Source organism: Colossoma macropomum, unplaced genomic scaffold (genome assembly GCF_904425465.1).
Source record: "Colossoma macropomum unplaced genomic scaffold, Colossoma_macropomum, whole genome shotgun sequence".
In the NCBI taxonomy this organism is placed as follows: Eukaryota; Metazoa; Chordata; class Actinopteri; order Characiformes; family Serrasalmidae; genus Colossoma; species Colossoma macropomum.
This window is the reverse complement of record NW_023494787.1, coordinates 43,473,496-43,485,858: the sequence shown is the minus strand read 5'-3', so window position 1 is coordinate 43,485,858 and position 12,363 is coordinate 43,473,496. Positions and strand designations below refer to the sequence as shown.

Sequence of the window (12,363 nt, the reverse complement as noted above, 5' to 3'; positions counted from 1 at the left end):
GCCTTAGTTAAACTAATTGTTTAAAGGGCCCATATTCAACATTTTTCTTGTATTTCAGGTAAAAAAAAACATAAATGTGTGGCTTATGTAACCAAACCAGTCATTATTATTTTTTTCATAATCTTTTTCATTCATCAAATTCTCTTTACTGTGTAAATTGACCTCTGTTTTTATTTCATGTAAAAAGCAGCCCAAGCTGAAACACTCCTCATAAATTCAACCCAAATGGGCAGAGCTAAACAGCTAAATAGGCAGATATATGTACATCACAAAAACAATGAGTTCAAATGGGCTGTTTTTGCAGCTTATTGTGCACATACAGTCATTTGCAAAAGTTTGGATGCCCCTGGTCAAAGGTGTTTACCTGAATTTTTTTTCCTGATACATTTTAATGCACAGTTACTTTTAATAATAGTTTTCCCTCATAAATCATACTGCATTGGGGTGGTAACGTCATCATACTAAGCCGTTTCTTTGGCTCAGTTTACATAGATAGATAAGTGTTCAGTATTACATCCAATATTTTGGGTAAACTACTTAGATATGTTGTTCAGAGTGCTTTGATGAGTTTTGATGAAGTAGTTCCTTGTAGAAAAACTTGCCAATTCGGATTTCATTACAGTGGTGGTGAACCAACCCAAATATAGCCATTTTATTTACTGTCCAAAACAACTAGAGAGACTTCTGACTTTAAATGGTAAAATAGTGGGAAATTTGATTATAAATTAAGGTTTCTTTTGGCCCTATTTTGCCTTACAACACCCTGCATGCACCTCTGCCATGAACAGATAAAAAAATACATTTTAGGCCAAAATCTTATCGCAAAACTATCATAAAACAATGTCTCAGGCATTAGCTAATATATTCAGAACCATTCCATGGAAAAGTTTCCTGTAAGGTAGCTTTAAGAGGCAATGAATGCTTCGACGTCTGGTTCCTATCACCACCACTGTGAACAATCCTGACTCCCCATGTATCTCTAGAACAGAGCATTTCACATCAAACTGCTCTTAATGATTGTAAAAATATTAAGCATTGTTGAAAAATCGGTGGAATTCCACTTTAAGATGATTAAAAGGGGCTCTCTTTCTTCCTTACATAAGTACTATACTACAGAGAACACACTTCTGCACATTTTAATGCACAGTTACTTTTAAATTGCTAAATTTAACTTATTTGGATAAAAATAAAACATAAAATGCAGCCTGCTAAATATGTGAAACTAAGCATATAAATAGAAATTGTGCACTAAAATTTACAGAAAATTACCATATATAAATTTGCTCCCTGTAGACGATGTGTTAACTTATTTTCACTTGTAATTTACTGGGCTTGTATAGACTGCATGGACTGGAGCATGAATGGTACATTTTGAAACTTTAACATTGTTTACATACTAAAGGAAATTTCATTCATGATATTGGCCCTTTAAACTGAACGAAAGAGATGAAGCACAAGAAGCTTTGATTTCTTGTGGTTCCTTTGTGGATTTCACTGTTGCTAAACGCAACAGCGAAATCCATGTTTGGACATATCGGGGTATCACTGTCGGAATCGGTTTTGCTCTTATAAAACCACAATGATCTAGAAAATCCCATTTTCCATTGTGATCCCGTTCAACAAAATCCCAAAATTGATTTGTCTGACTTGTGTTTCTAATCGACTGTGCTGTAGAAGTAGTCTTGGTGGGTGAGAAACAGTAATGAAAGACAGAGCTTTGCTTGAGAATGCTTCTGCTATTTGGTGCAAAGAGCTCTTAAACATGCCATTGTGTTTATTAAGTGTGTTATGGCTGTAGACGGTAGTAACCTGTGCTTATTCACCATCCAGGTCCTTGGCCTGCAACTACACTGTAAACAATGCTCCGACAGTGGCCCAAAGGCTCCAGGTGCTTGGTGAATGCAACAAGCCTTTCAATCTCCTCAAAACATGACATCACTCTCGGTAACGAACTTCTCTCAAACTGGGCTTGTTAGGTTCACTGTCCTTTCCTCGCCACTAATTTATTCAAGGACCGATGAGGGCTGGTGGTGGGTGGGTAAGGGGGTAGACCACGTCCCCACATGTCAGTATGCTTCCCCCCACCCTTCTCCTCTACCTCCTGTGGAGAGAAACTGTGTCATAATGCAGCAGGCCCTTTCTCATTCAAATGGCTGCCATTGTCTCTGTAAGCGAGCGGCTCTGCTCTGTGCCACAGAACAACCGAGGCTCTATACGTGGTGGAGAAAGAGTACAGCAGGACAGGGCAGGCCGCAGAGAGATGGGGGGGGGGATGTCTGCGCTCGCTTCCGTCCCGCAGACACAATTCGTCTTCTTGTACAGCATAAACAGCAACACAAACAGAACCGAGAAAAGCTTGAGTATCATTCGTCCGGGCCTTTTTTGATCGCATGCCCTCTTGGATGACTCGGATGAAATGGTTTTAAAATGGTCCGTTTTTGAGAGACAAAGTAGCAAAGGAGCGCCAAATGATGCATTCCCAAGAAATTGAAAGATTGAATTGCAGCAGAAAACACAAATACGGAGTGTGATTCTTGGCATGTTTGGTCTTCTTGGGACTTACAGGTCAAGTCAGAGCCAAATAGACTGTCAGTCAAGACAAGCACTCTTGCTCTATTAATAGGTCCATGTATTATTAAGTTTTACATCAGACACCCCACAAAAAAAGTTAGTAGCTAAGGGACATTTAGTTTGTTTGGGTCCTCCATAATTCATGAAGCTTCTCAGATCTCAAATCTGATCTAAGATCAGATTTCTCCCTTATTTACTATAACTTTACTGATCCCTTAATAAAGACGGTTCTTCAAGAGTGCTTTAGTAAAGGCAATCGTTCTATTTTAAACTAAAAATTGAAGCATTTCATGCTTTAATGGTTCTTTGCATGGTAAAATGGTTCTTTAGACTGACCGACAGTGTGTTGTATATGGCTCTATATAGAACAGTGTTATTAATGATTTCTGAAAATACATACTCACATATCGCTGTTGTCGGAACAAAACCTTGTGTCTCCAAAATGAGAACTTTACACGAGAAGGAAAAAAACTACTTTACTTTAAATGTAAATCAATGGAACCAGACCTTTTTCCAAGTCATTCTGGGTCAGTTCTTTTAGTCCATTCATCATGTAATTTACATACAATGTAAAGGACAACAGGTACTTTAAAATTATGTCAAGAACTGAATAACATCAAAAATGGAGATACAAGGTTTTGTTCCAACAACAGCGATATACATGTTACAATGCAGAGCTCTTTGAGAACATGTAGGCTAATTTGTCCCCCATTCGCTGCCATGAACAGAGTGCTTGAAATAGACTAATACCATGCTTAGCTAAAATATTAGTTACTTCAATGAAGTAAAGACTTAATTTGAGCAAAAGTAAAAAAAAAAAAATGTATATATCAGGCCCAGAACTTCCCACTGAGTGCCACAGAGAACTAAAGTGGAACGGCTTAGTACTTACAGCATTAGCATAGGACGTTTGAGTGCTATTTTTGTCTAAATGTTTTTGTCTAAAAGTTCCTAAATGAGAGACAGAAGGAGTCTATGTGCTGAACCAAAACAACAGAAATAAGAAAGAATTTAAACCCACCAAGAAACAATTAAAATGAAGTGAATAAAAAGTAGATCCCTATCAAACACACTTGAGCAAAATCACCGCAGCATCATCACCAAAGCACTCAGAAAAGTACAAATTCATAAAAATGTCAAGAGTGTTAGTGTGAGGTAGTAAATTTAAGTAGTAAACGACCGTCTTTATGGCCACGGAATCTCATTCACAGCCGTACCGACTATGCACTATCTGCTCGGGCGGAGGGATTCGCTGTAATGAGGCATGAGAAAGGGGCGGAGTGATACCGCGGCGGCGCTCGACTCGGACCTGAAGCTCAGCGGAGGAGAAAGTTTCCCAAAAGTTTGCGGAGCGTTCAGGAGTCGCAGTGCAGCCGCGTCCGAGCTGCTGAGGACAGTACGGAGCTGGAGCCGCGAGAGTCTGCGAAGCTTCTGCGAACAAACCGAGAAAGAAAAACGTCCCTCACGCGCATTTTATGAGGCTTAATGTGATTCCTCGGAACTTCAGCCTTTTTGTGTCGTTTTTTAAAAGGATGTATTATTGCTAACGCTTCAGAAGAGGAACCACATTTCCACAGAAAATGGGGAATTACAGTATTTGGATATTCCTGACTATTTTAAGTTTCGTACAGAATTGTGAAGGTAAGCTCGTCGCTTTCTTGTTAATTTTAAGGCTTTGTTTTTGTTTTTTGGGTTTGTTTTTTTGTTTTGTAGAAATTTGTACGGACAACCTGCTCGTACAGCCTGAGGAGAACGGACGGGGACTTTTCTGTCTTGTTCGAATTTTCCCGTTCCACCTTAAATGGTGCAGCAGTTACATGTAACTGTGGCGGTTCCATTTAACTCCTGCACAATTTAAGGTGGAACGGGAAAATTGGCACTTTAAGCTTGGTTGACTCGGTGTGTTTAGCTTTCTCGGTGTCTGAGGACATGCCCTGGCATTAGCCATGCCACTTAATAGCACTGGCTCTACCCCCTCGGTTCAGTGTCCTTAAATTATTCTACATAGATGGGATTCAGGATGGAAATGAACGAGACGCAAACCGGCTGCTGGGCTGAAGTGAGCTTTAACTCGTTTCTGTCGGCGGCGAGGCTGAGGAGAAAGTTGCAGATAGAAAAAAGCCGCTTTGTGTGTTATTTTGCACTGTTTTTGTTCCAGTGGAGCTCATTTGGGCTAAATGTGCTCTAAAGCTGCTGCTTATGATTTAGTCCAGGGTCCTGTTCCTCAGCCTCAGAGTGAGTAGATGAACCGTGAGAAAGAAACTGCTCTTCGTAGTTGGAGGCAGTTACAAAGCCCAGGCTGGGATGTGCAAGTGAGGATTTTCCTGTATCATTTAGGGCTGGGCAATGTGGCAGTATTGATCATTATCGTGATACATTACATCGCAGTATGTTTTTCTTGGATATCTTGAGTACTTCAGAAAAACTTCTCAACTGCACGTTTGAAGGCAAAGACAGCATAATTAGTCCTGTTTAGTTGCAGCTCAGTGTGAATTGTTGAAATATGAATTATTGTATTCATCATTTTTGATTTTTTGTTTTTTATATGTGGCATTACTTTGTCTTTTCCAGCTTAGTAGATGCCAGAAAAAATATGTATCGTGACATTGTGTATTGTGAATTTTTTTTTTTAATTATTGTTATATTACATTTTTATATATCATCATCATATATAATCTCTTTTTTGTGCATTTTCAGTCATTTCATGCATGAACTGAAGTTTTTATTGGAGGTTTGTGGTGGGATTCCTCTGTGTGGAGTGAGTGGGGTGATGAGCCATAACTTTGCCCCCCTCCTTCTACCAACAAAGAGCTATTAACAATTGAACTTTGTATCACAGAGCTATGGGGGATGGGGCCAGAACGTGGGCAATGACACTTAAAATAAGCTTTTTAAAATTTTTTCTTGAAGATCAATTAGCAAATTCAGCTCAGATAACTTGTTGCAAAACTGTGCAGTTTGGTCCACTTGGTCAAAAGATGTAGGCCACTTTTAGGGGCAGACTTCACTTCTTACCCCATTTAAACCCGGTTCCTACTGAAGGTAGGTCAGTTGTAGTTGTGAGAACACATGGACACTGTGTTCAGGGCTGTAAAATAAGAAAGTGCATGGATACTGAAGCACGTTTTACTTTTTAAAATGAGATTTTAATCAGAAATCTGACCCGATTCTAACTAATCTCTGTGAAGGAATCTGAATGGGAGCTTTCCACATGTGCAGTCTGCACCGATCGCACCTACATTTGCACAGATAAGGCTTTATTATTTGAGCTCTCAGCTAGGCAAACATGAACGTATCCCACTGTTGTTGTGAAAGAGTGTGAAGAGTAACAAAAGCTGGGTAAGACAATGAAAATGATGCATTGAATGGATGTGATTTGAATGCATATGTTAATTCTACATGTATAAAATATGCTGCATCAACACAGTTATTACACAACACGGTTATTAATGTTCACATTTGAATAAAGTAAATTCAGTGTATTACACTTTGCACTGTAGTGTTATACTGAAGTAGCACAGTAAATTAAAAGTAGCTTATAAGTGACTGGCATTAAGCCTAGTTCTGGACTCTTTTCGTTTCAGTGGAGAATCTCCTTTCAGAATGCTGTGTAGTCCAGGACTTAGGCTTAATCCCTGTGTGGGAAGCTGACCCTTCAGTTTAACAAGCATCCCAAAGTTCTTCACTTTTGAAAGTTTTGTCCTGCAATGTATGTGAAGTGGCTGTTCTCTCCCCTGCAGGCCTGCGCTGTGTGGACACATACAGACCATGTGAGAATGGAGGAATGTGCATAGACTCAAGATGCATGTAAGTGCTCAGTTGTGATTCTACAACATGCTTTTTTCATTTTCGTCACTTAATCCCCAGAGCTCGTGCCAGAACTTTTGAACCAGGCAGTTGCGTGGGAATTCCTTCTCTCCTCTGCTTGCTGAGAGACTGAAGATTGCTGTTGTTGTTTAGCCTTGCTTCTAAGTGTCACATTGTGTTAGGTGTTGCAGCTGCACGTCTGGAGAAAGGATCTGGAATGTAGCCAAAAACAAGGCAACGGTTATCACTTTTCTTTTGCAGTGTTTTTTTCCCTTGGCGAAGGCCTTCTTTCCCCGTTGTTTAGAGTGAACGTGCTGTGTGGCTTTGAGCTGCTCGGTCTGAGAGCCTGAATGGGTTGCCAGGCAAAATGAGCAATAATGTTGCTCAAGTCTTCGCATGTCTGCTGGGATGACACATGGTCCGGTTGCACCTGTCTTTGAGATTTCAGCCGCTTAAATTTATTGGATAAAAAAAAAATATATAATAAACCGCTCATTGCAAAACTATGCAGCTTGCTCGGCAGTCCAAGGAGTGTTATGGACTTTTGGTGTTGCCTGTTTCCACGGCCTTTGTCTTCACTCTGTATGCTAATGCAAAGTGATTGTTATCACATGAAAGCCTGGGGCTGTTGTTTTAAGTTTCCCGCCTGATTTGGAAAGTTGTGTGTGTGTGTGTGCACTCTAGCTTTCATTCATGGTGATTAGTTTTTTTTCCCTCTGGTAGGCATGAGTACGTGGGAAACATTCTCTGTGGCTAAGTATAAGGCCAGGCCATGGCTATTAGGCTGTTGTTCAAACCAAAAACTCTTTATTGCCTTTTTGGGAAGGTATAGTTTTCCCTCTCCAGTGACCATAAGCTGAGGAAGTCAATGGGATGTGACACTTTGTGATGCTTTGTTTACCATTAATGTAAGATTTGCCCCTCTAGGCCACTTCTGGTCACTGTTATTAGTCTATAGTGCATGGCCACTTCTTTACCTAAAACAACATATGCTGAAAGAAGGCTGCATAGACTGTATCTATTCACCCCACTAAAATTCAGAGCTCTTTCCTAAGCACTTTAAGAGGTAGTATTTTCTTGCTTTTTTACTAGAGATGCACAATGGTATCAGAATCTTATCAATGTCAGTATATAATTGCTTAAAATGTATTAGCATTGGACAGTTTAGATTTGAGCTGAACGTTTAGGCGATGCCTAATTGTTCTGCGTTTTATTGATTTTACTGCATTTTTACCAAATAAATGTTATATTTCTCTGTAATGCTAAAACAGGTGGATCTAGTCCCATTTTCTACATTTTATAAACGTTTATGTATCAGCAATGGCACTGACAGATATACTTGTGAAAAATATTGAATATTGCCATCAGACCACAGTTCTATATCCCTTTTCCATACTTTCCTATATTCCCATATAGTGTGAACTTTGAACAATAGCCATTTGCCTGTGAGATTTTATCCTGTCCTGTCCTTTATCCTAATGTTTTCTGCAGAGAAGTCTGCATGCCAGTCTGAGTCTAGAGAATGGCTGTGGTGGGACATCCCAGCTTCTGCTTTGCACATATAACAAGAGACAAGCTATTATCTTAGAAAATATGTTGTTTTGGTGTCCCACAACTCTGTGTTCTCACAGTGTTTCTATTCTAGAGTTTAGACCAGCAGGCATACTGCAAGTGTTTTAGTTCATGTTGATCTGTAACCTATTTGCTTGCCTTTGTCTTTCATCCCTCAAGGCGTTTTGCATCCCTGTAAATTCAGCCTTTTGTTAGCCGTGAATGTTATGTCCTCAGGCGAACGGTTAATACCTGGTTACTGACCAACTCACATCAGCTCCTGGTATGGAAATGTTATGCAGGATCACACCTGAGGGGCAGGTGATTGTTTGTGAAACACAAAGGAGAATGTGGACCCATATTCTTCCTTAAAAGAAGCACAGATGTCTGGCTAAGGAGACACCAGATAGCCTAGGATGAAAGATTTTGTTTATTGTTTTATGAACTTTAGTGTAAAGGAAAAAAAAAAGAAAAGTTGTGACTCAGGAAAACAAAAGCTACACAGGAATAAGAATATGGAATGTGAATGGCCGACTGTGCCTTTTAATCATTACGCATCACACATCAGGCTGAGTGGTATTAAAACAGTGTGTAGGTAAATATTTAACAGAGTTTATGGACCTGCCCTGCTTTGTCCTGTTTCCTCCCCGGCCTGCTCCCTCATACAAGTCTTGTGACACATCTGTATTCTGGCTTCATAGTGTCATTGAGCATGTGGGTTTCCTCAGAGGATATGTAAGCCAATGGTACATTTAAGCTTTAAAGTGGAATAACTGTGTTAGACTGTGTTTTTGTAAGTGTTTGATAGTGCGTAAGGTGGACAAACTTGTTCATACTGTGCGTGCGGAGCAACGGGGCGTGGAGGGTAGTTTTGTGCGTAATCGGTGCAGCTGGTCCGGGGCCAGTAGCAGGGCTGTTTCTTTAAGCGAAAGCACAAGAGCTTCCAAAAGAAAGGGGACAGTAAATGTCATACCACACAACGCGGTAACATGACCGTACCAAAAGCCTCGGCCGCAGCAGAGTGGTCCGACCGGTCGGCCCTTGCGCTAGCTCGGGGTCCAGCGATCCCGCTTCACCACACCCCTCCTTCCCCAGGGAACTGGACGTAACCAGAGCTCCAAAACAGCAGAAAAAAGAACCTTTTATTCTTCCAGATACCAACCTGTAACCTGGCACCGCAGTGGGGGATTGTGAGAGAAGAAAGGGCAAATGAGAGTGACGGAAAAACAGAGAAAAGGAGTGGATAAAGGTAGCTTTAGCAAACAGCAGTGAAGATTGAAATCAGGCACAAGCAGGAAGAACCAACTGCACCTTGAAATTTTGAAAGACTCATTGGGGTCTTTTTTAGTTTATGGTACATTCTTAGGCAGGCTTGTCCTCTCTAGAGGTTGTGCGACATCACATTTCTGTTCCTTTCTTCCAGCACCATTGCTCTCAAGTGACCGTAATATTTTGCGAACACGGCCCCTGTGACTGCCCTAGTTATCGCAGTATTGGCTGCTTTGTTGGCCCTCAGCCAAGTCCTAACAGGTCCTGTCCGAGGCATTTTATGAAAATACCACTCCCCGTTTCACTTTATGTCTCCTTTCTCACTTCATGGTGCTCTGCCCGGAGAGCTTTAGTGGCCAGTGTAGTCCCTGACAGATTACAGGAGTAATCCCTCTCTAACTGACTCCCATGAGTGCCTGCTCACAATGGCGCACAGTTATACTTATGTGAGCAACTGTGGGGTTAATATGTACAACACTCTTAAGTGGATAGACATTACCTCAGATAGTTGAGTCTTATCGAACTTGGCGTCTTGCATCATTATCAAACCCAATGAGAAGTTTTTTTTTACTTGTTTGTTATTGGATGCAATAATGACCCCACTCTACAAGTGGTCAGTTGCATCAAGAGGACTTGGATAGTCTACTGAAGCATTGCTGTACTGCTGGTATGGTCTGTCACGGTCTTTTCGAGATATCTGAGACACAAAGGATGACAGCGCACTTGTTGGTAGAGAGTCTAGGAACGCGTCTCTAGGTGAAGAGTCAGGAAGTCCTTTTGGAGTGGCCGAGGCAGGGCCTCTGATCTCATCCCACCCCCGCGTGGAGAGTGTGCGCAGGCAAGTGCTCGGCCCACTGTGGGATAAAGCCTCAGCTGAAGCAGAGAGATAATTAGGCAGATTGTGAGGGTGTCATTCAGAGAGGCTCCAGCTGGAGGAATGAGGCGGTGGGGGTAGGCTGGGGATGTATGTTGGGGGGGAGGTTGAGCTAGGGTGCAGGGGACAGCAGCTGGTGTATGTTGTGATGGTAATCCAGTGAAGTCAGACTTTCACAAAGGGGGGAGTGGAGGGCCAGGTGCTGCCTTTGAGTGGCCTGCTGCCCCATGCTGAGACAGACAGGCTTCTGGAGGAACAGAGCTGGCGGTGCGTGGGGCTCCACACAGACACTCAGTGAAGAGATATGGAAGCTCGTTTCCTTGGTTGGTGTCACTGTCCAAGTCTTGGTGGTCGTCTTTAGATGAAAGAATGTCCCACAAGATGGAGATGAATAAGCAAAGAGTTTGGAAAGATACAGTGGAGCTCTTTGTGTTTTATTGATGGCATTACTGTGACCTCAGTAGCAGTTAGTATTATAAATTGAGAGTGTTTTAATGACCTTTGAAAGTTCACTGTCTCTTAAGAAATGATGGGTGGCCAGAGTGGACATTACAGTCGATGCCATTATTGCTTACTGACTACAAGTCTAATAGATGTTATTACTTGCTTACCCCACTCATACTTTCATTTCTGCTCATGTTGTCCACTCTGAAAGAGAGCACCACTGTCTCAGTTTATGCCAGCTCTGATTTCATGTACCTAAGCGATGGTGCTTTCTTCCTGGCCCCCTTATGATGGATTTGAGTGGAATGTTTCATAAGATTCCCCCTCTCCCTCTGTTGCAAGCATTGTCCTTGGCTGAAGCGCATTCAGCCCGGTGGCCATGCGAGGAATGCTTTGAACAATAAAGTCAGCTGAGTCCGATTTGATACGGGCTTGTTGGATTGACTTTGAAACTAGGTTACCGGTCTACGTTCGTTACTGGGAATGACTGGGGTCTGCAGCGAGTGTCTTGAGTTATCTGATCCAGTATAAGCTTTGGAAACCGCCTGGATCTCTGGGCTCTGATTGGACAGGCCATTAGACTAGGTTTGAGTGGGAGTGCAGTAAGCAGTTAGCCATGGTTCCCAGGCCCTGAAACAGGAAGTGATGACTCCCTCTGACCCCTCCATTTCACTTACATCCTGTCAGTCAGGGAAGATTAAGACAATTTACGAACAAGTCTCACACTTTCACTCATTTCAGCCTGCATTCTGACGCTATATGATGTCCCACCAACTCAGAGGCAAAGCAGGTTTTTGTATGAGGCTGGTACGCCTGCTGTGGGCCTTAGAGACACTGTGGATGTCAGTAACCCAAGGCTACCCCTTGAGCGAATGAAAACTGGGAAACTGCTGATTCAAAGATGGCCTGTGTGTCCATCTCATGGAGTCCCTGTGAGAGTGCACCGCAGTCGAGTTTCACAACATTTGTTTTGGTGCTTACCCGATGGTGGAGGAGATAAAAGGAGGAACCTCGGCCCTCATGAGTAGTTTATAGGCAACATGGGTGATAAGCCCATGTGATAACAGGCCAGCACAGTGGAACATGCTTACAACTGCTTTGCCCTGCCTTTAAATTGTGCATCAATGTGTAACACATTGAGCCTTGGACTTTTTTCTTTTACCTTATGTGAAGGTTGGCAGGATTTAAAAAAGCATCATTTTGTGCAATATATCAATGCTGTTAGAACAAAACCACGTATCTCCATTTTTGTCATTTTTCATTTTTTGACATAATTTGAAAATGTGTGTTGCCCTTTACATTTTGTGTAAATTTCATGGTGAAAGGACAAAAGGAAATGACCCAAAATGACTTGGTTCCATTGATTTACATTAAAAGTAAAGTACGTTTTTTCCTTCTCCTGTAAAGTTACCGTTTTGGAGATACAAGATTTTCTTCTGACAGCAGCGATTTATGAGTTTCACATATAAAAAAAAGTTGTTTTCATTGGGAGATGAGTTCTTTTAGCTGATTTTTCCATATCTCTTTGTGTATGTACAAGTAAACATTTAGATTCCGAGGGAAACTAAACAATAGGTAGTGATGAAAAAATCATGGTGAGAGAGATGGAAAAGAAACATTGCTTTGTGGTTGTGAAAAAATGATTCATTGAGTGGTTTTATAGACTGCTTTTTCTGTCTTAATTGAGAGTAGGAGCATATCTTTCTTCAGGTCTGTAGCAGAGGCCAGGCCGTCTCTCCGAGTTCCCAAGGATCTGGTTCAGTTTAGGTGGTGGGGTGGGGTTCTGTGGTCAAACACATTGAAGAATGCCTTGGAAGACCTCGACTCCAGGGTGCATGCGATGTGGT

At 41.7% G+C, this 12,363-nt stretch overlaps 1 protein-coding gene across 1 annotated transcript in view; it reads left to right on the top strand.

The window, feature by feature from the left end:
- Positions 1-3,421: 3,421 nt before the first annotated feature.
- notch3 (notch receptor 3) overlaps positions 3,422-12,363 on the top strand; it is a 41,049-nt gene continuing 32,107 nt past the window's right edge. The window contains exons 1-2 of the mRNA XM_036567509.1: positions 3,422-4,212; positions 6,312-6,378. Of these exons, the coding sequence (XP_036423402.1) occupies positions 4,152-4,212; positions 6,312-6,378 (128 nt within the window). The 5' untranslated portion in view covers positions 3,422-4,151. The remainder of the gene's footprint in view (positions 4,213-6,311; positions 6,379-12,363) is intronic.